The 25,757-nt window shown below is 32.8% G+C and overlaps 6 protein-coding genes across 6 annotated transcripts; 5 read left to right on the forward strand and 1 right to left on the reverse strand.

Annotated features, from left to right (window-relative positions):
* The first annotated feature begins 2 nt into the window (after positions 1-2).
* Positions 3-708, forward strand: LOC126920126 (helix-loop-helix protein 1-like). The gene is made up of 2 exons (XM_050730085.1): positions 3-130; positions 555-708. Exons 1-2 carry the CDS (start codon positions 3-5, stop codon positions 706-708), a joined length of 282 nt encoding a protein of 93 aa, XP_050586042.1.
* Positions 709-4,653: 3,945 nt separating this feature from the next.
* LOC126919992 (uncharacterized) lies at positions 4,654-8,408 on the forward strand. The gene is made up of 5 exons (XM_050729773.1): positions 4,654-5,075; positions 5,167-5,954; positions 6,360-6,428; positions 6,506-6,595; positions 6,670-8,408. Exons 2-5 carry the CDS (start codon positions 5,739-5,741, stop codon positions 6,808-6,810), a joined length of 516 nt encoding a protein of 171 aa, XP_050585730.1. The 5' UTR covers positions 4,654-5,075; positions 5,167-5,738; the 3' UTR covers positions 6,811-8,408.
* LOC126920127 (uncharacterized) lies at positions 7,951-13,633 on the forward strand. Its single transcript, XM_050730086.1, has 7 exons — positions 7,951-8,049; positions 8,149-8,414; positions 8,558-8,812; positions 9,105-9,357; positions 9,766-9,834; positions 13,276-13,365; positions 13,438-13,633. Exons 1-7 carry the CDS (start codon positions 7,951-7,953, stop codon positions 13,573-13,575), a joined length of 1,170 nt encoding a protein of 389 aa, XP_050586043.1. The 3' UTR covers positions 13,576-13,633.
* Positions 8,546-21,450, forward strand: LOC126920780 (putative gustatory receptor 28b). Its single transcript, XM_050731527.1, has 12 exons — positions 8,546-8,812; positions 9,105-9,138; positions 15,981-16,199; positions 16,611-16,679; positions 16,758-16,847; positions 16,920-18,221; positions 18,572-18,840; positions 19,138-19,323; positions 19,847-20,096; positions 20,315-20,383; positions 20,476-20,565; positions 20,697-21,450. Exons 6-12 carry the CDS (start codon positions 17,925-17,927, stop codon positions 20,802-20,804), a joined length of 1,269 nt encoding a protein of 422 aa, XP_050587484.1. The 5' UTR covers positions 8,546-8,812; positions 9,105-9,138; positions 15,981-16,199; positions 16,611-16,679; positions 16,758-16,847; positions 16,920-17,924; the 3' UTR covers positions 20,805-21,450.
* LOC126920128 (uncharacterized) lies at positions 14,884-17,068 on the forward strand. The gene is made up of 7 exons (XM_050730087.1): positions 14,884-14,910; positions 15,010-15,275; positions 15,424-15,678; positions 15,947-16,199; positions 16,611-16,679; positions 16,758-16,851; positions 16,920-17,068. Exons 1-7 carry the CDS (start codon positions 14,884-14,886, stop codon positions 17,066-17,068), a joined length of 1,113 nt encoding a protein of 370 aa, XP_050586044.1.
* Positions 21,451-22,580: 1,130 nt separating the features above from the next.
* LOC126920779 (protein KRI1 homolog) lies at positions 22,581-25,743 on the reverse strand. The gene is made up of 8 exons (XM_050731526.1): positions 25,604-25,743; positions 25,355-25,523; positions 25,192-25,280; positions 24,729-25,121; positions 23,898-24,665; positions 23,570-23,833; positions 23,339-23,496; positions 22,581-23,263 (listed from the first exon to the last, which is right to left on the reverse strand). Exons 2-8 carry the CDS (start codon positions 25,464-25,466, stop codon positions 22,630-22,632), a joined length of 2,418 nt encoding a protein of 805 aa, XP_050587483.1. The 5' UTR covers positions 25,467-25,523; positions 25,604-25,743; the 3' UTR covers positions 22,581-22,629.
* Between the last annotated feature and the right edge of the window lie 14 nt (positions 25,744-25,757).

Below are 25,757 nucleotides of genomic sequence, written 5' to 3' on the forward strand. Positions count from 1 at the left end.
AAATGGCGAATGGCGGTCACGGCGTGGTTGTAAACGGGGTTAGTGCACCTGGTGCTGGCACCCTTTCGAGGGAAGAAAGACGTCGACGCAGAAGAGCGACGCAAAAATATCGAACTGCACACGCCACGAGGTAAAAGTTGCGTAAACATACGCGTAAATTATCTAAATACCTTTAATTATCGTTAATTGTCATCGTCTCCTATTAATCTCCTATATTTAATATATTCAAACTTCATTTTTACGCTTGCTGCGTCTCCCTGTATCATCTAGATCGCTTAAAGCTTCCAATTTTGATCGAAAGATTGGTATTTTATTAATTTTGAAGTATTTGTTACATAAATGTACAGCATTGATCTTTCGAAATTACTGAAACTGCTTTAACCATTTAATTTCAATCGCTTCCTCGATTTTTCCTTCTTGAACAATCAGGATCTCGAGTATCAAATATAAATCTCGAGTTGTTAAAATTAAAATAACAACAAATTTTCGACGAATATTTTGACACCTTCGTTGCAGAGTTGGAACCTCGCATGTTAATTATTTATTCGTCACAGGGAAAGGGTTCGAGTAGAAGCTTTCAATTTAGCCTTCGCAGAGCTTCGGAAGCTTCTGCCAACTTTGCCACCGGACAAGAAACTCTCGAAGATCGAGATCCTACGACTGGCCATCTGCTATATCGCCTACTTGAACCACGTCCTCGAAGCTTGAACCGACCAGGAGTCACTCTATTTTTGCAAAACCTAATCCTGTGTCATCCGGCATGACACTTCAATCACGGCAGAAGAAAGTATAAACATTCCCAGTTTTAATATTTTATTAATATACATATAGGTAACTCGATCTTTTGTAGATAATCGAATTGATAGGAACTTGTAATAATTAATCTTATTAATGCGATATTTATGCTGCAAATGTATATTAAATTAATACGAATCGCTTTATCACTCTTCTTAAATACCACGAAAAGATTGCGATTAAGAGACACTCTCATAGGAACTGTGTTTATCGTAAAATATTTTATACATTTTGAATATTCCAATCTCATCTCTTAATTTCCCACGTAAAATAAAAATAACCAGGCATTTCTGTTAAAGCGTTAATAATACTTTGTTAACTGATATTAATATTTTGTTGACTGACTGTTTTATATAAAATCTAACAACTTAATTTTATGCATGAAAACACGACGAGTTTACTCGTGACCGATCAACAATGCGTTAAAAAGCGATCATCTCGCTTATAGAACTAATTTCTTGTAAGGAAGAACCTGTTAAATGATAATTCCTATCATCGTCATAGTATTTCAACAATCGCTTCAAGTGTCGCATACTCGAAGGATATTCAAGTGCAACTATTCGAAATTGCCCGGAAGAATGGCCGAAACTCTTAAATCAATCTCGTTCCGTGAATTAGCCCGATTCCCGAGGGATCTTCACGCCCCACGAGTCCACGTATCCTAAATTCTCCGTTCTGTTCGCATAGTCGTACAATCGAACTCATCGAACCTCCCTATTTGCCGACCATCATCGAACGAAACAGACTTCTCGACTGTAACGCAACGAGACGAACTGTAACTTCACGGCTCGTCGATTTCACTTCTCGTTTCCATTTCTTTTTTCACGAGATTCGACGTGAGAATAATGGAAGTGGAATTTTTATGGAGTTTTGCTTGGTCAAAGTGCATTATGATAATGAATTGTACTCGATTTTCTTTGCAAGGGAAGGACCTCCAGAAGGTACAATGTTAACTTTCTGTTTTCGTATATTAGCATATCCTTGGTTACTGTGTTGATCGTTAAGAGAATAATTAAATAAGAATAATAAATAATCAGGTGAGGCAACGATGATGATAAAATAAAACGATCGTAAAAAGGCGTTGAACCTTGGAGTTTGATACGAACACGTATCGATTGTCTCGTGAGAAATGAGATAAAAATAAGAAATATCCCATTATTCATTATGATTCCCTTTTACTTGTGTTAGTCTTAAACAAAGCTGTACAAATTTCATTTTTACTTTCTTGCGAGTTTCATGTGAAAAAGTTTCTTTAACTCAGCGCCTTCGCCACGGCATCCTCGAAACTGAGAACGCTTTTGATACGCAAGTTGAAACAATTTCTGTTAATAAGAAAAAAATATACGCGTAAGTATTGCAGTATTTCATACAGATAATATATAACACGGTGTAGAACGTATGAGTGAAAATAATGATTTTGTGTCATACTATATATGAGATAATTGAGGACATATACATATTTATGTACGTTATAAATAAATTAAATTAACTAAAATATAATATTCTGTATTCGATTCGATAGCAAAATTAAACACATTTAGGACGTGAATAATTTTTCACGTATAGCAGATACTATTATTTGATTACATATTAGTGCAATCCCTTGAAACGATCACAAGCACTCGAAACTATATTAATCCATCATCACTGGCGTCTCGTGCATAACGCATCAGGTCAAGGCAAGTTAATACAATTTCTTCGTTATAATTCTCTATTCATGAAGCTCATTCTCACTTTTAATAGTTGCATATCCGATAGGTGAGTCGATATTACCTTTAGTTGCACGGAGAAACGAGTCACGTTAATGTCGCGCGTATATATCGATCGAAAAATTGAATAATTTTTAACATTTTCTGCGTCAATTTCTACAAATAGATCAGAATAAGGACGAAGAACTGCGTGGCAACAACAGAGAAAATAACGATATCGAATCACACGATTGCACTTCCGAACTTCAGAAATCCAACTGAGCATCAATTCAGATTTATATGCAGCTGACTTTGAAACATGTTCTGTCATTGCAATTTGTCTACAAATATACGATATAACACATAGCATGGAGTATAACATAGAAAGCGCCACAATCATCGCATACATAATCATAGCGATCGTTGGTCCGTACCAATCTAAAGTGAATACGTAATGAATCTTTTTTTAATTATATAGCATAAAGCATCGCACTGTTTCTTCCGAAAAATAAAAGAGTATATTTGCTGGTGTGTTTATTATTTTATATTTTAAGAAGTGAATAAGTAACGTAAATTAGCGAAGTATTAATTTTTAAAAGAATTAAATATTTCTAAAATTATCTTTAAGAGAATTTAATCCATTTACTAGAAGAAAAAGATGTTTATTTATTTGACATATCTAAAACAATGAGAATCTAATCACTGAATATTACTGGCTAAAGCAAGTATAAATTGTACGCTGCAATTACTTTCGTTCTTTTCATTTATCATTCAGACTACATCGTCTTATCGTGTAAGACATATCCGATCTCCATATGTCCTCTACGTGTCCATCTGCAAAAGAACTGATAACATCAAGACGTGCCCTTTTCGACATCATTCGACTCTTGCTTCAAACGTTTTTCTCGTGTAGTAAATAATTTTATCATAACGCGAAGTAATAAAGTAAAATGCTTCATGTTATTTAGAATGGGCTGTATCACATATCAAATGTCCTGTTTCCTCCATAATATCATGATAATTACTTCCTATTTGAGCACGAAATTTAAACATATCGTAAATAATGCAATTGGAAGTGTTGGTGGAAATTAACATCATTTTTCGAGAAAACGGTTTAACACGACCTATGCTTCTCGAGCACAGAATACGACGCAGACAGAAAAAATGTTAATTTTTCGTCCTTGAACTTCAAGATCAAGCTGAATTTTGTGACAACCTTTCACGTCAAGCTCCACCAAACCGAGAATGTACAATCACGCTGTGGAGATTTTGATTCCAATTTTGTTTCATACCATACGCCATACCTAAAGGATAAATTAAATTAATTAGAAAATATTCTAATATTCCATGTACGACGCAATATCAATCGAAGCACACCTAGTACTTCGCCGAATTTTCATATATATTTAATAGAAACAATTAATGCAATCTTCCGAAGTGGTCGTAATCGTTGGAAAAAATATTATTCGATCGTCACTTACGTTCCGACGATATCTCATAAGGTCACGTCAAGCTAAATTATCCACTTTTCCTCCGTCGTAATTTCATAGATTACATTATATTGAAAAGATGAAAACCTTTCTTATATCTAATAATTGAATATCCGATATTCAATATATCCGGGAATCGCTATCACCTTCAGTTGCATAGGGGAATGAGTCACGTTAATATCGCGTGTAGAACGTTGAACGATTTTTAACATTTTACTTAGTTAGTTTTTCAAAATAAATTAAAACAAGTATGGACAATTACGAGGCAACAACCAAGATAATAACCATATTAAATACCATTGCGATACTTCGGAACTTCATAGATCCAGTTAAACATAAATTCAAATTTATATGCAGCTGGATTTTGACGTTTTTGGTTGCCGTTTTTCTTCCCATCATAATTTACATACAACTGAGCCATATAAAACAACACATGGCGTATAACATAGAGAGTGTTACGTACATGTTCCAATATATCATCCATGATCTTGGATACGTAAGCATAGTGATCATTGGCCAGTACCAGTCTAAGGTAAATTTGTTCAATTATTTAGTATAATTTGTTCCTTTCGAAAAATGAAAAAGTATACTGCTGTATATTTATTTCTTATTCTATATTTGTAAGAAAATAAATGATACAAGTAAACGAAGTATTAATTTTTCAAATAAGATGAATTCGATTTATTTGCTAAGAGAATGTTTATCTACTTGACACATCCGAAATAATCAAAATCTATTCACTGAATATTACTGTGCAAAAACTCGAAAAGGGAAAATTACAATTTTACGTACATTAAACGATTCAATCGCTTCTAAATTTCTCTTTTATTATTCAGAATGCAATGACGTTGATAGAACGTATTGACAAAGTGGACGAAATTTTCAAGGAACTAGGAATTGATATCGAGTATCGCAGTTTGTTTCGTCACACGATGATCGTCGGATCCCTCTGGTTATTAAATGCGGTCATAATATTTGCACTTTTCATAAAGATATTGATACAACACTCCGCACTGTATACCACAACATTTCTTATATTCATTTACTGCTACTTTACGAACGCCCAATCAATCATTTTATACGACTACAACACCGCCGTATAGTACGTAAACAATATTCTTTAACAAAGTCATTTTCCGTACACCTCGAAGTTTAAACGTTGCTTACTTTTCGAAATTCTTTTGCTATTACAGTTGGCTAGGATCCCGATTTAAAAATATAAACCAGCTCATGAAAACGTCTATCTTGAAGAATTCTCAAGTAGAAACAGAGGATTCCGATACGGAAACCATCTTCGAACCGAGTCATAATTTTCGAAACACATTCGAATTGGACAATTGGTTGCCCGAACGAACTGTAAAAGTTTTACAAGTAAATTCCACTAACAACACTCGGAAATTAAAACAACGGTCACTGTCCGGCGATAAAATTCGTTTACTTCAACGAATCAGGTAAATAAACGTCGAATTAATAACAATTACAGCCACGGATAATGGCAAATATAAAAACAGGGAAAGAAAACGATAAAACAATATTACGAGACGAAATTGTCTTTGGCGATTAAACGTACTGCACCATTTGACCTTTTCTTTTAATTCTGAATCGAGAGTTCGAGAATTCTTTTGTAAAATGTATCTGTAATTTAAATAAGCTTCCTTTTGTCTTTCGTCACTACATATTGTTATGAACTTTTGGACAAATAAAAAGATTTGAATATTTGCCAACTTGAAGATTCGTGCATCTGCAAGTGTGCAACGTATCGAAGATGGTGAACCAAATATTCAACGCCCAAATATTAATATACACGACCGTGATACTACTAAATTGTAGTATATCTATCTACTTCTTGTACATGCAATTCTCCAGACCATCTAATAGTATACATTCGATAGAATTAATAATGATGTACGTGTTGAACTGCGTCCTTGCTGCACTGAAAATCCCTCTAATGAGCTACGATTGCGAAAATACAATGAGACAGGTGAAAACTTTGTTCTTCGCTTCTTTTAATCCCACTGCGTGGGCCAGTTTTCGACAAAACGTATTTTCCTGTCATACTGAAAAATTTCATTAATTATGGATAACAGCGTATTACAATTGGTATATTATCGTTAGAAAAAATGTTACTAATTTATTTCCTTCGAATACTGTCGGTAATATAACACTCTCATTCATGCGTTAATTTAAAAAATTTTCCACTATTTATTTTCCTAATGAAAGCAGGTTTCTGCAATAGAGACAATTTTCATATTTTTGTATCGTACGTACCAATCGGAGAAGTCATAGTTTTGTGAAATCTTTGCTTGATCAACCCTTTGCTTGAGCTCACCAAGTTGGATTATTGTTTGTGGAAAGAAGTAACAAGTTTCACTCGATCGATTTTCAGGCTAACAAAACGATAGGACTCCTCCACGCATGTCCTGTGGACGAGGGAAACGCAGAATTAATAGATGAGGTAAAAAAATTGAAATTTTATTAATTTACATACTAAAAGAAATTATCATAAATAAAGCAGGATTAATCTATTGGTAGATACTCCAATTCTCTTGGCAAATATCGTACACGCAACTTGAAAGAACAAAATCAGTTGATTATATATTAAACTATGGATTCGTTCGTTACGTTAGTATACTTCTTTAAGTGGATTTGTTTCTCTTTCAATTTATTCTACAAATTTATTCGTATAATTTTTACAGTGTCTCAACTTCGTAGTTTCTAATGTGGTGATTATGGTACAATGGAGCCAGCACTTGATAAAGAACGACCCAATGATAATCACAAACAAAACCACCACCTTTCAAACGTTACAAGAGAATACGAGCACAGTAGTACAGTAATACACCTTTGGATACTTTTCGATAGCGTCTTGGTATGGAATTATAAAAGCCACACATAAAAACTGTAATTAAACATTAATAAACTGCACCTCATAAATAAGACTTCTTTCGCACAATCACCTTAGGATCTTCAATCGCTAAAGGTATGTTGAGATACCAGGTACAAGATACAACGTGACAAAATGTAATGAAAAGATTCTTTGTTCTTCGTCATTTCAAGATATAATGGTACATAAAGATTGAAAAATTTTGGATGCTTTTATTTCGTTATGTCGTTTCGAAAGCATAATTTATTAAAATATGCCCTAAGCAAATTATTTCTTGGCACCAGCCAGTTAATATTTTCCTATATGAAATAACGAGAAAAGTGTTTGTATATCAAAAAGTATATGTTAGCCAACAAAATTAATAACATCAGACCATTCTCCATTCGATGCCATTTCACCGTTGCTTGAAAGTATTTTGATATGCAGTAAATGATTTATTTCCTGCTTTCTCATTAATATTATGTTATTTACTTTCTATCTGGCTGTGTCATGCAAACATACATAATGCATCAATGCAAACATATTCATGTCACGCAATACCAATTGAAACACATCAAGAACATTAACAATTTCTCAAGAATATCGAATGCAGCAATAAATGCAATTTCCTAAAGTGATCGTGATCATTCGGGATTATAACCACATTCTACCACAAAGTAACATTTGTCGATAACGAATGAAATAAACTAATTGCTTTTTCTACTTTATAACTTCCTACATTCCGATGACATTCTATTAATGAAACTCTGCCTTACTTCTAATAGTTGCATATGCAATATCTGAGTCGCTATCAATTTTAGTTGCACAGAGAAACGAGTAACGTTAATGCCGCGAGTTAATATCGTCGAAGAAAAGTTAAAAAATTATTCACGTTTCCTACTTGAAATTAAAAAAATAGATAAAAGCAAGAATGAAAAATTACGAGACTACAACAAGTATAATAACCGTATTGAATTATATGATGGCACTTCGAAACTTCATAAATCCAAAAAAACACCGATTCAAATTTATATGTAGCTGGATTTGGAACACGTTGTTAATTGTGCTTTCTGTTTTCACAATTCATGCACAAATAGAAAATATAAAATATCACATGGTGTATAACATAGAAAGTGTCACATACATATTCCAATATATCACGCATGTACTGGGATACATAAGCATAGTGATCATTGGTCTGTACCAATCCAAGGTGAAAACACAATGGATCTTCTTTTAATTACATAGTAATGAAATTTTCACGCAAATTTAATAACTCGATTACTTTTGTTTTTACTCGTTTATTATTCAGAACGTATCGGCCTTGATAAAACAGATCGACAAAGTGGACGAACGTCTGAAGAAATTGGGAATTGAAATCGAATATCGCAGCTTGCTTCGTCATATAACGATCGTCGGATCATTCTGGTTACTAAATGCGGTCGTAGAATCTGCAATTTTCATAAAGATGTTAATACAAAACTCTTTAGCGCCTATGGAAGCATTTATTACCTTTGCTTACTATTATATAACGAACGCCCAATCGGTCATATTATACGACTACAATACAGCGATTTAGTATGTAAACAATTAAAAACAGATACTGTTCATCATCTGTACTATAATCAGTTGATTACATTCGATATTTTCATTACATATTTGCTTTAATTTATTTCAGAATAATTTTTTTCCTATTTTTCAAAGTTTTACTGTTATTACAGTTGGCTAGGATCGCGATTTAAGATGATAAACGAGCTTCTCGAAACGTTCCTCTTGGAGAAATACAAAGTAAAAGCAGAGGAATCCAATACGGAGACCATCTTCGAACCCAGTCATAATTTTCGAAATAGATTTGAATTGAACAATTGGCAGTCCGAAGGATCTTTAAATGTTTCAGAAGTATCTACGACGGGCAGCGTTTCGAATGTAAAAGAAAAGATCTTACAAGAAAAAGTTCATATACTTCGACAAATTAGGTAAATAAAAATCGAATTAATAACAGTTACATCAACGAACCATTATCCGTTTCTAAAGTTTTCCATTGAAAAAGAAAGGGCGATGAAAGACATAAAACTACTCTATAAAACGAAATTTTATTCGTCGAATAAACCTATCGTATGTTTCGCTACTCCCTTTTAATTTTCAGCTGAGAATTTGCAAATTCTCTTACATAACGCAATTCAAATTTAACCATTCATTTGTCTGTCAGTATATATTGCTTTACATACTTCAACAGATAAAAAAATTTGAAAATTTGCAAATTTAAAGGTTCCTGCATCTACAAGTGTGCAAAGTATCGAAGGTGGTGAACGATATATTCAACGCCCAAATATTAATACACACGATAACGACACTGCTACATTGTACTATATGTGTCTACAGTTTGTACATGAATTTTCACAGACAGCCTACTTTGGTAATAGATCAATTGGATCTGACATTGATATATATGTTGGACAGCGTGGTTGGTACTTTGAAGATCGCTTTAATGAGCTACGACTGCGAATATACAATGGGACAGGTAAAAAATATATATTTAATTCTTCGACTCTGCAGCATTAGTCATTTTTCATCAAATCATATTTTCTTAAATTACGAATAATAACTTGCTATTTGGGAAATAGTATATCGTTGGGAAAAATTCTAACAATTAATTTTGATTCGTTTCAAAGACTATAATACATACCATTCACCATTCGTAGATCGATTTTAAAAGGTTACCATTATTCGATTTTCCAATAAAAACTGATTTCTCTGCAGAACAACTGTCATATTTTTGTAATATACGTATCGATCGGCTATGTCATATTTTTAAGAAACGAACATACTGTATGTTATAAGATGTTTACTTTTAGCAGGAATGCACAAAATTTTGTCACTGTTTTGGAAAAACAAGTAACAGGGTTTGACTCGATCAATCGATTTTCAGGCTAACAAAACGATAGGAAACATCCACGCGTATCCTGTGCACGAAGGAAACGCAGAATTAACAGATGAGGTAAAAAAGTGGAAATTTTATTTACTTACAGATCGAAATGAAATTATCGTAAGTAACGTAAAATTAATCTATTTGTAGATCCTCCATTTTTCTTGGCAAATATCGTACACGCAACTTGAAAAAACAAAATCGGTTCATTACATATTGAACTATGGATTCGTCCGTTACGTTAGTATACTTCTTTGCGTGGATTTATTTCTCCTTGAATTTATTAAAAATTTATTCGTATAATTTTTACAGTGTCTTAACTTCGTAATATCTTACTTGGTGATTATGATACAATGGAGTCAGCACTTGATAAACAACGACCCAATGATAATCACAAACGAGACCACCACCTTTCAAACGATACAAGAGAATACGAGCACAGTAGTACAGTAATACACCTTTGGATACTTTTCGATAGCGTCTTGGTATGGAATTATAAAAGTCGCACATGGAAACTGTAATTAATCATCAATAAACTGCACCTCATAAACATAACTTTTTTTACACATTCACCTTAACATCTTAATTCGTTAAAGTTTGAGGTACGATGTATAAGATACAACCTGATAAAATTTAATGAAAGGAATCTTTGTTCTTAGTTCCTTCAACATTTCATGATAAAATGGTACATACAAATTGAGCATTATTGGATGCCTTTATTTCGTTATGTCGTTTCGAAACAAACGTTTGTTTGACAACAAAATTAAAAACATCAGAGCATTCCCTCTTCAACGTCATTTCATTACTGTTTGAAAGGTCTTTGCCAAGCAATAAATGATTTTAAAATAATATAATGTGAAAACATAAAATAAAAGTCTCATTCTATTTAGGGTGGTTAGGAATAATTTCCTGTTTCCTCATTAATATTATGTTATTTACTTCCCATCTGACTGCCACATGCAAACATATATAATCCATCAATGCAAACATATTCATGCCACGCAATATCAATTGAAACACCTCAAGAACACTAACAGCAATAAGTGCGATTTTCTGGAATGATCATAATCATTCGGGACTATAACAATTATTCTACCATGAAGTATGATTCGTCGATAACGAATGAAATTAAACTAATTGCTTTTCCTACATTATAACTTCCTACATTCCTATGACATTCTATTAATGAAACTCTGTCTTACTTCTAATAGTTGCATATGCAATACCTGAGTCGCTGTCACCTTTAGTTGCACAAAGAAACGAGTAACGTTAATGCCGCGGGTTAATATCGTCGAAGAAAAGTTAAAAAATTATTCACGTTTTCAACTTGAAATTTAAAAAATAGGTAAAAGCAAGAATGAAAAATTACGAGACAACAACAAGGATAATAACAGTATTGAATTACATAATGGCACTTCGAAACTTCATAGATCCAAAAAAACACCGATTCAAATATATATGTAGCTGGATTTGGTACATGTTGTTAATTGCTGTGCTTTCTGTTTTCACAATTTATGCACAAATAAAACATATAAAGTATCACATGATGTATAACATAGAAAGTGTCACATACATATTCCAATGCACCACGCATGTACTTGGATACATAAGCATAATGATCATTGGTCTGTATAAATCCAAGGTGAGAATACAATGGATCTTCTTTTAATTATATAGTAATGAAATTTTCACGCAAATTTAATAACTCGATTACTTTTGTTTTTACTCGTTTATTATTCAGAACGTATCGGCCTTGATAAAACAGATCGATAAAGTAGACGAACGTCTGAAGAAATTGGGAATTGTAAACGAGTATCACAGCTTGCTTCGTCATATAACCATCGTCGGATCATTCTGGTTACTAAATGCGGTCGTAGCATCTGCAATTTTCATAAAGATTCTAATACAAAGTCTTTTACCGCCTGTGACGATATTTACTATCTTTAATTACTATTACATAACGAATGCCCAGTCAGTCGTATTATACGACTACAACACAGCGATTTAGTATGTAAACAATTAAAAACAGATACTGTTCATCATCTGTACTATAATCCTTCACTTGATTACATTCGATATTTTCATTACATATCGGCTTTAAAATATTTAAGAATAATTCCTTTCCTATTTTTCAAAGTTTTACTGTTATTACAGTTGGCTAGGATCGCGATTTAAGATGATAAACGAGCTTCTCGAAACGTTCCTCTTGGAGAAATACAAAGTAAAAGCAGAGGAATCCCATACGGAGACCATCTTTGAACCGAGTCATAATTTTCGAAATAGATTTGAATTGAACAATTGGCTCTCCGAAGGATCTTTAAATGTTTCTGAAGTATCTACGACGAGCGGCGTCTCGAATGTAAAACAAAAGATCTTACAAGAAAAAGTTCATATACTTCGACAAATTAGGTAAATAAAAGTCGAATTAATAACAGTTACATCAACGAACCATTATCCGTTTCTAAATTTTTCCATTGAAAAAGAAAGGGCGATGAAAGACATAAAACTACTCTATAAAACGAAATTTTATTTATCGAATAAACCTATCGTATAATTCGCTACTCCCTTTTAATTATAAGCTGAGAATTTGTAAATTCTCTTGTATAACGCAATTCAAATTTAACCACTCATTTGTCTGACAGTATATATTATTATACATATTTCGACAAAAAAAAAAAAAAATATGAAAATTCTCAAATTTAAAGGTTCGTGCATCTACAAGTGTGCAAGGTATCGAGAATGGTGAACGATATATTCAACGCTCAAATATTGATATACACGATCACGACACTGCTATATTGTACTATATGTGTCTACGCCTTGTACATGATACTTCACAGAAATCCTAATTTTGTAATACATCAATTGGATCTGACATTGATATATATGTTGGACAGCGTGGTTGGAGTCTTGAAGGTCGCTTTAATGAGCTACGACTGCGAATATACAATGGGACAGGTAAAAAATATATATTTAATTCTTCGACTCTGCAGCATTAGTCATTTTTCATCAAATCATATTTTCTTAAATTACGAATAATAACTTACTATTTGGGAAATAGTATATCGTTGGGAAAAATTCTAACAATTAATTTTGATTCGTTTCAAAGACTATAATACATACCATTCACCATTCGTAGATCGATTTTAAAAGGTTACCATTATTCGATTTTCCAATAAAAACTGATTTCTCTGCAGAACAACTGTCATATTTTTGTAATATACGTATCGATCGGCTATGTCATATTATTAAGAAACGAACATACTGTATGTTATAAGATGTTTACTTTTAGCAGGAATGCACAAAATTTAGTCATTGTTTTGGAAGAACAAGTAACAGGGTTTGACTCGATCAATCGATTTTCAGGCTAACAAAACGATAGGAAACATCCACGCGTATCCTGTGCACGAAGGAAACGCAGAATTAACAGATGAGGTAAAAAAGTGGAAATTTTATTTACTTACAGATCGAAATGAAATTATCGTAAGTAACGTAAAATTAATCTATTTGTAGATCCTCCATTTTTCTTGGCAAATATCGTACACGCAACTTGAAAAAACAAAATCGGTTCATTACATATTGAACTATGGATTCGTCCGTTACGTTAGTATACTTCTTTGCGTGGATTTATTTCTCCTTGAATTTATTAAAAATTTATTCGTATAATTTTTACAGTGTCTCAACTTCGTAATATCTTACTTGGTAATTATGATACAATGGAGTCAGCACTTGATAAACAACGACCCAATGATAATCACAAACGAGACCACCACCTTTCAAACGCTACAAGAGAATACGAGCATAGTAGTATAGTAATATACCTTTGGATACTTTTCGACAGCGTCTTGGTATGGAATTATAAAAGTCGCACATGGAAACTGTAATTAATCTTTAATAAACTGCACATCATAAATATGACTTCTTTTACACAATTACCTTAAGTTCTTAAATCGTTAAAGGTATGTTAACGTACGAGGTACAAGCTGTGATCAAATTTAATGAATTGTACAACGTGATAAAATTTAATGAAAAGAATCTTTGCTTTTCGTCCCTTCAACATTTCATGATAGAATGGTACATTTTTGGATGCTTTTATTTCGTTATGTCGTTTCGAAAGCATAATTTATTAAAATATGCCTGAAACAAATTGTTCCTTGGCACGAGCGAGTTAATATTTTTCTATATGAAATAACGAAATGCATCAAGAGAAGAGTTTGTATATCATTAAGTATATATGTTTGCCAACAAAATTAATAACGTCAGATCATTCCCTCTTCAACGTCATTCCACTCTTGCTTGAAAGGTATTTGCCAGGCAGTAAATGATTTTAAAGTAATATAATGTGGAAACATAAAGTAAAAAGCCTCATTCAATTTAGGGTGGTTAGGAATAATTTCCTGTTTGCTCTTTAATATTATGTATTTACTTTCTATCTGACTACAACGTGCAAACATATATAATGCACCAGTGCAAACATATTCATGCCACGCAATACCAATTGAAACACTTCAAGGCCATTAACAATTCTTCAAGTATATCGAATGCAACAATAAGTGCAATTTCCTAAAGTGATCGTAATCATTCGGGATACAAGTATTATCCTACAATGATGTACGATTCGTCGATAACGATTGAAATCAAACTAATTGCCTTTCCTACTTTATAACTTCCTACATTCCTATGACATTCTATTAATGAAACTCTGTCTTAGTTCTAATAGTTGCATATGCAATACCTGAGTCGCTGTCACCTTTAGTTGCACAGAGAAACGAGTAACGTTAATGCCGCGGGTTAATATCGTCGAAGAAAAGTTAAAAAATTATTCACGTTTTCTACTTGAAATTAAAAAAATAGATAAAAGCAAGAATGAAAAATTACGAAACAACAACAAGGATAATAACAGTATTGAATTACATGGTGGCACTTCGAAACTTCATTGATCCAAGAAAACACCGGTCCAAATTTATATGTAGCTGGATTTGGAACACGTTGTTAATTGTACTTACTGTTTCCACAATTTATCCACAAATAGTAAATATAAAATATCACATGACGTATAACATAGAAAGTGTCACATACGTATTCCAATATATCACGTATGTACTTGGATACATGAGCATAATGATAATTGGTCTGTACCAATCCAAGGTGAAAACACAATGGATCTTCTTTTAATTACATAGTAATGAAATTTTCACGCAAATTTAATAACTCGATTACTTTTGTTTTTACTCGTTTATTATTCAGAACATATCAACCTTGATAAAGCAGATTGACAAAGTGGACGAGCTTTTAAAAAAATTGGGAATTGAAATCGAATATCGTACTTTGCATCGCCATATAACGATCGTCGGATCATTCTGGTTACTAAATGTGGTCGTAGAATTTGCAATTTTCATAATGATGTTAACACAAAGCTCTGTAACACTTTTGGAAGTATCTATGACCTTTGTTTACTATTATATAACGAACGCCCAATCGGTCGTATTATACGACTATAACACAGCGATTTAGTATGTAAACAATTAAAAACATATTCTGTTCATCATCTGTACTATCATCCTTCATTTGATTACATTCTATATTTTCATTACATATTTGCTTTAAAATATTTCAGAATAATTCTTTTCCCTATTTTTCAAAATTTTATCGTTATTACAGTTGGCTAGGATCGCGATTTAAAATGATAAACGAGCTTCTCGAAACGTTCCTCTTGGAGAAATACAAAGTAAAAACAGAGGTATCCAATACGGAGACCATCTTCGAACCCAGTCATAATTTTCGAAATAGATTTGAATTGAACAATTGGCAGTCCGAAGGATCTTTAAATGTTTCAGAAGTATCTACGATGAGCGGCGTTTCGAATGTAAAACAAAAGATCTTACAAGAAAAAGTTCATATACTTCGACAAATTAGGTAAATAAAAATCGAATTAATAACAGTTACATCAAAGAATCGTTATCCGTTTCTTATGTTTTCCATTGAAAAAGAAAGGGCGACGAAAGACATAAAACTATTTTTTAAAACAAAATTTTATTCGTCGAATAAACCTATCGTATGATTCGAGTTTGTAAATTCTCTTGTATAGCGCAATTCAAATTTAACTATTTATTTGTCTGTCAGTATATATTATTTGGCATATTTCGACAAATAAATAAAGATATGGAAATTCGCAAATTTAAAGGTTCCTGCATCTACAAGTGTGCAAGGTATCTAAGATGGTGAACGATATATTCAACGCCCAAATATTAATATACGCGATCACGACTCTGCTATATTGTACTATATGTGTTTACAACTTGTACATGAATCTTCACAGAGGGTCTAATTCTGCAAAAGATCTAGTGAATCTGATATTGATATCTGTATTGGACAGCGTGGTTGGAGTCTTGAAGGTCGCTTTAATGAGCTACGACTGCGAATATACAATGGGACAGGTAAAAAATATATATTTAATTCTTCGACTCTGCAGCATTAGTCATTTTTCATCAAATCATATTTTCTTAAATTATGAATAATAACTTGCTATTTGGGAAATAGTATATCGTTGGGAAAAATTCTAACAATTAATTTTGATTCGTTTCAAAGACTATAATACATACCATTCACCATTCGTAGATCGATTTTAAAAGGTTACCATTATTCGATTTTCCAATAAAAACAGATTTCTCTACAGAACAACTGTCATACTTTTGTAGTATACGTATCGATCGGCTATGTCATATTTTTATGAAACGAATATGTTGTATGTTATAAGATGTTTACGTTCTTTGGCAGGAATGCACAAAATTTTGTCACTGTTTTGGAAAAGCAAGTAACAGGGTTTGACTCGATCAATCGATTTTCAGGCTGACAAAACGATAGGAAACATCCACGCGTATCCTGTGCACGAAGGAAACGCAGAATTAACAGATGAGGTAAAAAAGTGGAAATTTTATTCATTTACAGATCGAAATGAAATTATCGCAAGTAACGTAAAATTAATCTATTTGTAGATCCTCCATTTTTCTTGGCAAATATCGTACACGCAACTTGAAAAAACAAAATCGGTTCATTACATATTGAACTATGGATTCATCCGTTACGTTAGTATACTTCTTTGCGTGGATTTATTTCTCCTTCAATTTATTACAAATTTATTCGTATAATTTTTTCAGTGTCTCAACTTCGTAATTTCTTATGTGGTGATTATGGTACAATGGAGCCAGCACTTGATAAACAACGACCCAATGATAATCACAAACGAGACCACCACCTTATACGAGAATACAAGTATAGTAGTATAGCTATGCATAGTGCTCGATAGAATCGTATTGTAGAATTTGGAAACACATAGGTAAAATTTGTAAATGTTAAATATTAATACAATGCGCCTCGTAATTAACATTCCTCTCGCAAAACCGCCGTACAATTTGCAATCTTTACACATAAATATGTAAAGGTACAAGGTACAAGACATACAACGTGACAAAATCTAGTTAGGAAAATCATTATTGTTTATCTCGTTGACGTAACTATAAGATATACATCTAATAACGTATAAGAAATGATAGTATTTGAGGACTTTACGAGACATAGTGTACTGGAGCTTGATTCAGTGTAAAACACCACAATTCGTATGTATCGTAACAAATATGTTTAAAGGAAAAAACACTTACGATGAAATAATATTTTTATTCCCGTATGAATTACAAAAATATTCTTACCTCTTCGTTATTTTGCCAAATTATTGATATCATCAGTGTCATTTGCACACCTTTGATTCCAGGTGCTCCACGTTATTCTCAAAAATAATTCTTTTTATTGACTAATCAAACATGATTCATATTCTTAGAAAAACCTAAGGAAAAAAACATTGCATAAGATCATATCCTTCACTTTCGCAACGGTAATATTCTTATTTTTGCGATATTAATCAGACAGTTCTACTATGCGCAATTTCATCCTATAGACTCGTCATTAACTATTCCTCATAGCAATTTCATCCTCGTAACGATATCGATCCAGATACGAGCAGGCAATTGTTATGTTCGTTATTACTTAGCAGCCTATTTAACATTCGTGACACGATAATGATCCGTCAAAACTATTCAGAAAGAATGGCAAGGAAGTAGAGTGTTCAAGTTTATCCACTGTTAAAGTTCTCGCGACTTTGTTCCACGATGTTCAAACCGAAAACTCTCAGGCAAACCATAGTGCCGTCGTTGGTGATGAATTTTCTTTTCGGGATGGGCATCAGTGACGTTTTTAGCAAAAAACCATCGAAACTGATAGAGTACGCGTACACACTGTGTGTTTTGATACTGGTTAATGTCGTTGGTATATTAATGATACCTTATTTCAATAAATATTATATAATTAGCATGCTCAGCTTAAGTCGAATCGCGTTCAAATTACTGATTTATGCGAATCTTTGGACATTAAGCACGTTGATCGTCGCCAGCAGATTAAATGCGCAGGTAAATTGAGCGCTTTGTTTCGAAAAAGTTTTATTTTAAATACAAAGACCACAGGGGATACACCTATGTCATATTTCTCGGATGTTATGGGGCAGCAGTTTTGAAATTCGGTAGATCAGAAACACTCGATAATTACTTTCAGATTGGCCGTATTATATTTTTATTTTGGATTAGATATATGTATCTTTGTCATCCTCTTTCTCATCGTCATATTTTTTAATTAAAAAAGAAAAAACAATAGGTACAACAATAGGTAAATTTCCATGCGAGATAGTTTCAAAGAGTCGAAGTTCCAATACCATACGACCGGTTAATTTATTTGTAATTTTAATACGTCTTTCGTCTTCTAGAAATTACGTGCTTTGATCGCACTCATAGAATCGAACGATGAAGCGATGGAAAAAATAGGATTGCCACGAATGTATCGTACGCTGTTCGTGTATCAGATAAAGGAATTCATTTTTTACGGATTTATCACAGTCGTTTTCGTCGCAGTCACTTCCAAATGGCATTTTGCAACATCCGCGCCAACGATAATGAAACTGTGCCTTTCCTTCGTAGCCCACGTTCCATTCATAGTCATCTACGTTTCCAGCGCTACCTTCGGCTTTTGGGTCACGTATGAAAGCAAATATTCAAAAACAATTAATTATTCAATTATTCAACTATTCAAAAATATTTCATTACGGTAGAATTCCATTTATAGAAACGAAACTTTAATCAGTGCTCGATTAAGTGAACTCGTTCCAATTATACTCGTGCATTATCGTCTACAAAGATGTTCTGTGAATCATCGCTAGTAACGAGAACCGTGACAATGATGAAACCATTTACTCCGACACAAATTACGATAAATAGAGTTCTACTATGATAGTGTTCTAATGAAACCATAAAAAATACAATGTATAAAATGTAGGTGCTTGAGGTTGAAGCTTCACCAACTGAATCAATTGCTTCATAGTATGTTGGCCACGATGACACCGGAATCGTCATTGTATAAAAGATTTCTACAGATGAAGAACGATTTCGAGGACAATAAATTCTGGTCGTTTAGGAATGAACAAGGGAGCCATGGAAACACGAACAAGATAAGATCAATAAAGTGAGATTCTGCGTTGAGCGGAAAACCGCAAAACGTTCTCTGTATCGTTTCTCGTATGTTATACGTTAATCTATCTAACGTGACAAGAGATAGTAGAAAATTGTTTAATAGGAATATTTGATATAACGCGTGAGAGAAGATTGGAGATCGCGCGTTTGCATTTTCGCCGCGATCTTACGAAATTGTTAAACCCGATAAAGAACTTTTCGTTCGAAATATTTGAGAAACGTTTCTGTCGAATTGTACAGTTGGCATGTATCAGGAAATTTAACGGCACTGCGGTAAATATATCGTCCCGAAATTCTTCAAATTGAATTTTTACAGCAGACAAATAAAAGCGTAGAAAAGAAATAGATAAAATTTTACTTCGATGGATAATTTAATATCGAGGAAAGTATTAAACGTAAATTTTTAAGAACGAAATATAATATAAATTTCAGTTTCTTGAAACGAGACTGTGCGATAAATAGTTTTGACAATATTAAATTATTCATTCATACGAACGTACATTTTTTTCGAAAAGGCAAATGCATCTAGAGATAATCAAGATCGTGAAAGTGGTGAATGACACGTTCGGCATGCAGATTCTGTTGCTGATGACCACATCGGTTATCTTCACCATTACTTTCCTCTACATATTGTACAGGATTATATGGCTGGATCTGACCATGGATGAACTTGTGAAAGAACTGGTCTCCGTGATTTGCTGGTTCTTGGTTTACGCGTCGCAAATCTTGCATGTGAATCACGTTTGTGCTAAAACGAACTTAGAGGTACAGCATTTTATCAGAAGAAACTATCGATACACGTCGATAAACGCTTGAAAGCTTAAAGATGTTAATGAACATAGAAGAATATTAAAAAAAAAAAAAGAGAGAGAGAAAAGTATTATTTAAATGTGTTTCTCAAAATATATATCTAAAATCGTGCAAGATTAAAATAGTTGAAAGAAATTTAAAAGCATGGAATTCCTATTATTAATTGTTCACAGGTAACAATTATGGGCGATGTTATTTGCGACCTGTACGAACCATCCACCAGCAACGAATTTCGAGCAGAGGTAAATATTCAAGAGCTGTATAAAAGAGTATGTTGTAAGATTATAAAAAAAAAAAAAATACACTAAATTAAGATGAAAAATGACATTTTTAGATTCGAAATTTCACCCTACAGCTGATACAAAATCCGGTGGTATTCACAGCTCATGGATATTTCAACCTGGATCACACGTTTATTCAAGCAGTACATGGACCTTCGATTAAATAAGAAATAGAATTTAAAATTTACAAGCTATAATTTTAAATTTCATTTCAATTTTAATATATAGTTGTCAGTGAGCTATATCATTCTTTAATTAACATTTGTTTTTTCAGGTCATTGGAACGATTACCACATATCTGATAATTATGATTCAAGTGGGCGATTTGACGAAGTCACGAACGAAAACTCTGAACAACGAATCCAATTCGATTTTATTCTAAGAAATCTATTTCGGTGGAAATTGTACTCGGCTTAAAGTTAAATCCAATTTCTTTCGATTCTTTTATTAATATCATATAATATCAATTAATAAAGTTACAAATTGTTTTCATCGATTATAAATCGAATTGCAAGTTGAATTTTCCGGCAAAAAATGATAAATTCATCGAAAGGACGAAAATAGTATCTTGAACTCGAGTTTCTTCACCGAGTTACTCGGATATTCACCCTGACAATTTTCCGCCAATTAGGACGTGGACAGGGATGATACCTCAATTACACTACCCCCTGGTACGTCCTATACGATTCCAGATGGAGGCGTTAGACCGTGAAATTTGGTAATCTTGAAACTGGATAGCTCGTAATTCGGTGAAAATAGCTACTCCTTCGAACAACCCCTAACTGATTTTTACCTAGCGAAAATAGCGATTAAACGGTCTTGGAAATCTGAATTAAATTACTCTTCGAAGAATCTAAAATGAAATACTCAGAAATGAAACTGAAACTCGAAACTCTGCGTGGTTTTAGTAAAAACTGAAAGCTTCGAAAATTGTATTACCACGCAATATTTTCAAGTAATTGGGTAGAAGGAAAAGAAAAGAAATTTGCATTGATCGTGGAGTCTTGTTTCGATCATTTTCGACTCAAATAAACGTATTTTTCTAACGTCAGAAAATATCTGCAATTTAAACGCAATTTCGCGTTTCAATTTTACGTTAAACATCTTCCTAAAATATCACAAAACCTTATTCCTCGATAAAGTGTAAGCAGTTGGTAAATTACATTCCAAACTTTTCTGTCTGATCTCTGTACTCTTTTGTTAATTCTCGTTATTCATTCGTCACGATAAAGCTTTTCTTTCCTTGCTTTTTTTCTTTTTTTTTTGTGTGTATGTGTTTATGTGGTTTATTTTAGTATCGCAACTTACGCGGCACGGATAAAATACACGTTTACAACGGGTATAACATTAATTGAGAATTAAGGGTGCGAACGAGCGTAGCCGTCAGGAGCCACCTGCTACCGTGGAATACTGGTGGGGCTAGGAGAATTGATATATTGCACCCAAGGGGACAGAGAGACCAGTTTAGATGGGTGCAAGTACCGTGTCATCCCTAATCCTCTCCCCTCTCGTTAACTAACATTCGTAAGAGATATCTGGGCTTTGTTGCCGATTAAATTATTCCAGTCAATGCGATCGAATCCACGATAGTGTATGTCTGCATGTATAATAGTGCCATGTACAAAAGCGTATCATTAATTTTAAATTTCGAATTTTATTCTAATTGACAAATATTACGTTGTCTTTCTTTCTACTCTACATACATGTATGTATTTTATAAAAAATATTATAATTTCTTTAACGTCAGTTCTAAAAACAAGTTTATTCTTTTTATATCAATTTAAGAAATATAATTTCTTAATAATAATTTTGCAAAATAATATAATAATAATAATAGCGTTAATATTTGTTTAATATCGATGGCTGATGTTCATTGAACGGAAACAGCAAGATAGATTTCCTTGACCAAGGCATATGGCATGGATTAAGATGGAGATTTTAGAAAAGTAAACTCAAACAGGCTGCTACGATTCTAATAATCCGCAAACGTCGTTTATCATGTCGAAACGGATTTACCCTAACAACAGGACACTCCTACTTGAGGGTGCGGGTATTCGATCACATCGTATCCTCGGCAAACGTTTACCCCGCATGTTTATTGATATTGAACAGGGCGCGCGCGACGGCGTAAGAAAGCGGGGAATATAAAGATAGTCGATTATAATAACAAATTATATGTACATATTTATATTTACAATATGACATAGTTATTGTTTCTTCTTTCCGTATTTCAATTTGTTTTTCAGTTTCTTTGGATTTATCCCATATACCTTTAACCTTTCCGGATTTAATGAAGCAATGTCACTAATTTCTCCGTCCTTTGTCCCATTCTTCTTCTTCTTTTTGTCGAGCTTCTTCTTCGTCATCTTCTCCTTTAATTTTGTTTTCTTTGAATGTTTGACGTTTGACTCGTTGTGATTTTGATCACTAACTTTCTTTTTAGATGAAAATTCTTTATCGATAGGTTCGCCTGTAGTTTTTTCTTCTTCGAGAATTTTATTTTCGGTGGAATTTATAGATTCTTCCAACTTATTAATCTTTAGCTTCTTTTTCTTTGGCTGCTCACGCTGTTCCTCTGACTTCCGCTTTTCACTTTTCGCATGTTTCTTTGATTTTTCTTGTGTTACATTAACGTTATTTTTCATCTTTTCATCGCTTTCGTTAGGTTGTTTGTTATATTTAGATGTTTCGTGATTAATCTCGACAGTGGCTGAATCGTTCTGATCGTCTTGTATCTTTTTCTTCTTCTTTCGTCGCTTCTTTTTTGTTTCTGTGCTTTCATTAACGGTGGTAGTAGTTGAGATCTCCTTTTTGTCTTCCTCTTCGTCATCCTCGGCTTGCCTGAAAAATATTAAATACAGTTTATAGTAAATAGTACGAACTCGGTTAAAAAAATTTCCATCCTTTTTGCCTTACTTGTATAAACTTGTAAGTATCTTTCTTTTAAGTGCCTCATTCTTGGCTTTCTGTTTATACATTTGGACGTCATTTAGTTCAGCATGCTCTGGTCTGTACTGAAGAGCTTTCTTCAAGGAACACCATTTATTCAATTCTTTATCATCGGCCACCAATATCTAATAAAAAGGACGTAGTAAAGTGTCTTACAGAAAAATAAAAGCGTTAAAAATAATATTAATATATACTTACCTCTTCTATGCTCAAACCATAATCGTTTGGCACAACTTCTCTGTATTTAAATCTACATGGTATGTCACCAATCATATCTTCGTAATCCAATGAATAATACTTATCAAAATATTCTTCGTAAGATTTATGTTGTTGAGGATCAAATTTTGGCTTTTCTTTTGCTATGAGTTCTGCAAACTTAGACCTCCGTCTACGTTTTCTTCTTTTAGAATCCATTTCCATTTCTTCCTGAACTCTTTTCAATGGATTATAATCCGCATCCATCTGAAATTATATGTAATTTTGATTTATTTTCTTGGAATAAAAACAATTAATATAAATCAATTACATTAAATTCTGGATCCTCGCAATGCGGTCCTTCATATCCATCATCATCTGCCAAATTTTCTGTATTTGGATCATAATTATCCCAGGTATCCTCAATTCCTAGTTCCTCGTCAATATCTTGAAACTCGGGCTTAGCATTCCCCTCGGGAACTGCATAGTAATCGTCATTAAAAATTTGATTCATTTTTTGATCATATTTGGCAGGATCAAAATCACCCTCCAAATCAATATCATTAAATTGAATATCGTCATTCCCTGTAATTTCCTTCAATTTTTCTATTTTTTCTTCGATTTCTTTTCTCTTTAATGCTTTCAACTGCTTAAGTTCCTCTTGTTTCCTTAATTTCTCATCTTCTTTTCTCTTTTTTACCTCTGCTCTCTTTTCGGCTCTACGAGTATCTTTCCTTCTTAAAGAATTCTCCATGCTACGCGGATATCGTTTAATAAATTCCTGATCAGGTTCTTCAAATCTAAAATTATATTTAAGCTCAAATTCTTCTTGCTTTTCGATGTTTTTCTCATCTTCTGACAAATTCTCATCACTGTCGTGAATTAGGTAGTTTCTGCCTTCATCGTCATATTCATCGTCATCCGATCCCGTATTTTTATCTAGATATTTATCATTAAGCACATAATCCCTTAAGAATTTCTCATTAGCATCTAAATTAGAGCTAGACCAAAAATCACGCAGAGGTTTAAGTACCTGCTGCTCATTTTCATTTATATTTGTCCTTTGTCCTTTCAACCATTCCTTGTAATCTGCCTCTTCCTAAATAATAAACATAACGTCAGTTTTGTTACAAAAAATAAGAAGATGTCGAGGGTAGCTTACTTTTGCTTTTTCACTTTCAGATTTGGTTTTTGGTTTTAGCAAATCATCTTCCTCTTCCTCGTCATGCAATGCACCTTTGAAACTTTCTTTTAATTCTTTTTGCTCTTGTGCATATGTGATTTGTTTAGTTTCTGATTTATCTTTTTTCAGTATACTTTCATCCTCACTGTCGCTAAATTTCCCTTCCCTTTCCACGATGATGTTCCTTTCATAATCTCTGAGAAAAATAGCTTTTTCTTTTTTAGTTTTTTGCTTCTTCTTTTCAATATATTCTTCCTGTGCCTTATTAGTATCATCAAAAAATGTTACATTTTGGTTATAAATTTTTGGGTCTTTATTTTTTAGAAGGGCTAGTGTCTTATAAAAATCTTTATCAAATTGCTGTGTCAGCTCCTATGAAAGAAAAATATAATTAATAAAATAACATAGAATTTTGTTATATTTGTAAAATATTGTATTATACATTTTCTTCTTCTTTTTCAGAAGAACTCTCACTGTCAGAACTTTCATCTAAGTTTGTATCGTCATTAACGTCTCCGTATTTTGTTTTTACTGAAATATATTGGATTGTTAGACAAAAATAGCCATTAATGCATGAGGTTATAAAGTCAGTTATATGTACTTACACTTATTTAATTCTTCCTTCTGCCGCCAATTGTTATAGTTTTTAGCATAATCTGTATTTATTTTTAATTCTTCATCAGAATCAGAATTATTACCGTTAAATAAAGTAATCATTATATTAAGGAAGTTTTAGAAATTTAAGTGAGCAATTATATATTATACACTCGATTTCTATAACATACGATACTTCATTAATTGTTGATGTAAAATAATTATAAAAAGGTGTTACTTTCTTTATAAGTGAAATTTACCAAATTACGAAAAATAAAAATTGTTCTTCTGACGCTAATATACAATACCAGAATAAAATGAGGAGGTTATCTTATCCAGGAACGAAAGGCCATCTGTCGCCTTCCTCTGTTTAGGGACTTAATAAAAAGTTTTTATTATTGAAATAAAATACGT

Source organism: Bombus affinis, chromosome 9, assembly GCF_024516045.1.
Source record: "Bombus affinis isolate iyBomAffi1 chromosome 9, iyBomAffi1.2, whole genome shotgun sequence".
NCBI classification, from domain to species: domain Eukaryota; kingdom Metazoa; phylum Arthropoda; class Insecta; order Hymenoptera; family Apidae; genus Bombus; species Bombus affinis.

What these genes read in the sequence shown, in the direction of transcription:
- LOC126920780 (XM_050731527.1), top strand. Translation starts at nt 17,925, where the DNA reads ATGTTCAAACCGAAAACTCTCAGGCAAACCATAGTGCCGTCGTTGGTG. An exon ending in AACAAGATAAGATCAATAAA is followed by an intron (nt 19,324 to 19,846) that starts GTGAGATTCTGC and finishes TTTTTCGAAAAG; the next exon opens with GCAAATGCATCTAGAGATAA. An exon ending in GCAACGAATTTCGAGCAGAG is followed by an intron (nt 20,384 to 20,475) that starts GTAAATATTCAA and finishes TGACATTTTTAG; the next exon opens with ATTCGAAATTTCACCCTACA.
- LOC126919992 (XM_050729773.1), top strand. Translation starts at nt 5,739, where the DNA reads ATGGTGAACCAAATATTCAACGCCCAAATATTAATATACACGACCGTG. An exon ending in ACGCAGAATTAATAGATGAG is followed by an intron (nt 6,429 to 6,505) that starts GTAAAAAAATTG and finishes ATCTATTGGTAG; the next exon opens with ATACTCCAATTCTCTTGGCA. An exon ending in ACTATGGATTCGTTCGTTAC is followed by an intron (nt 6,596 to 6,669) that starts GTTAGTATACTT and finishes TAATTTTTACAG; the next exon opens with TGTCTCAACTTCGTAGTTTC.
- LOC126920126 (XM_050730085.1), top strand. Translation starts at nt 3, where the DNA reads ATGGCGAATGGCGGTCACGGCGTGGTTGTAAACGGGGTTAGTGCACCT. An exon ending in CGAACTGCACACGCCACGAG is followed by an intron (nt 131 to 554) that starts GTAAAAGTTGCG and finishes TATTCGTCACAG; the next exon opens with GGAAAGGGTTCGAGTAGAAG.
- LOC126920128 (XM_050730087.1), top strand. Translation starts at nt 14,884, where the DNA reads ATGATAATTGGTCTGTACCAATCCAAG. An exon ending in TTGGTCTGTACCAATCCAAG is followed by an intron (nt 14,911 to 15,009) that starts GTGAAAACACAA and finishes TTTATTATTCAG; the next exon opens with AACATATCAACCTTGATAAA. An exon ending in GACTATAACACAGCGATTTA is followed by an intron (nt 15,276 to 15,423) that starts GTATGTAAACAA and finishes TCGTTATTACAG; the next exon opens with TTGGCTAGGATCGCGATTTA.
- LOC126920779 (XM_050731526.1), bottom strand. Translation starts at nt 25,466, where the DNA reads ATGATTACTTTATTTAACGGTAATAATTCTGATTCTGATGAAGAATTA. An exon ending in GAAGGAAGAATTAAATAAGT is followed by an intron (nt 25,281 to 25,354) that starts GTAAGTACATAT and finishes AATATATTTCAG; the next exon opens with TAAAAACAAAATACGGAGAC. An exon ending in ATGGTTTGAGCATAGAAGAG is followed by an intron (nt 23,497 to 23,569) that starts GTAAGTATATAT and finishes CCTTTTTATTAG; the next exon opens with ATATTGGTGGCCGATGATAA.
- LOC126920127 (XM_050730086.1), top strand. Translation starts at nt 7,951, where the DNA reads ATGGTGTATAACATAGAAAGTGTCACATACATATTCCAATATATCACG. An exon ending in GCGAATATACAATGGGACAG is followed by an intron (nt 9,358 to 9,765) that starts GTAAAAAATATA and finishes ATCGATTTTCAG; the next exon opens with GCTAACAAAACGATAGGAAA. An exon ending in ACTATGGATTCGTCCGTTAC is followed by an intron (nt 13,366 to 13,437) that starts GTTAGTATACTT and finishes TAATTTTTACAG; the next exon opens with TGTCTCAACTTCGTAATATC.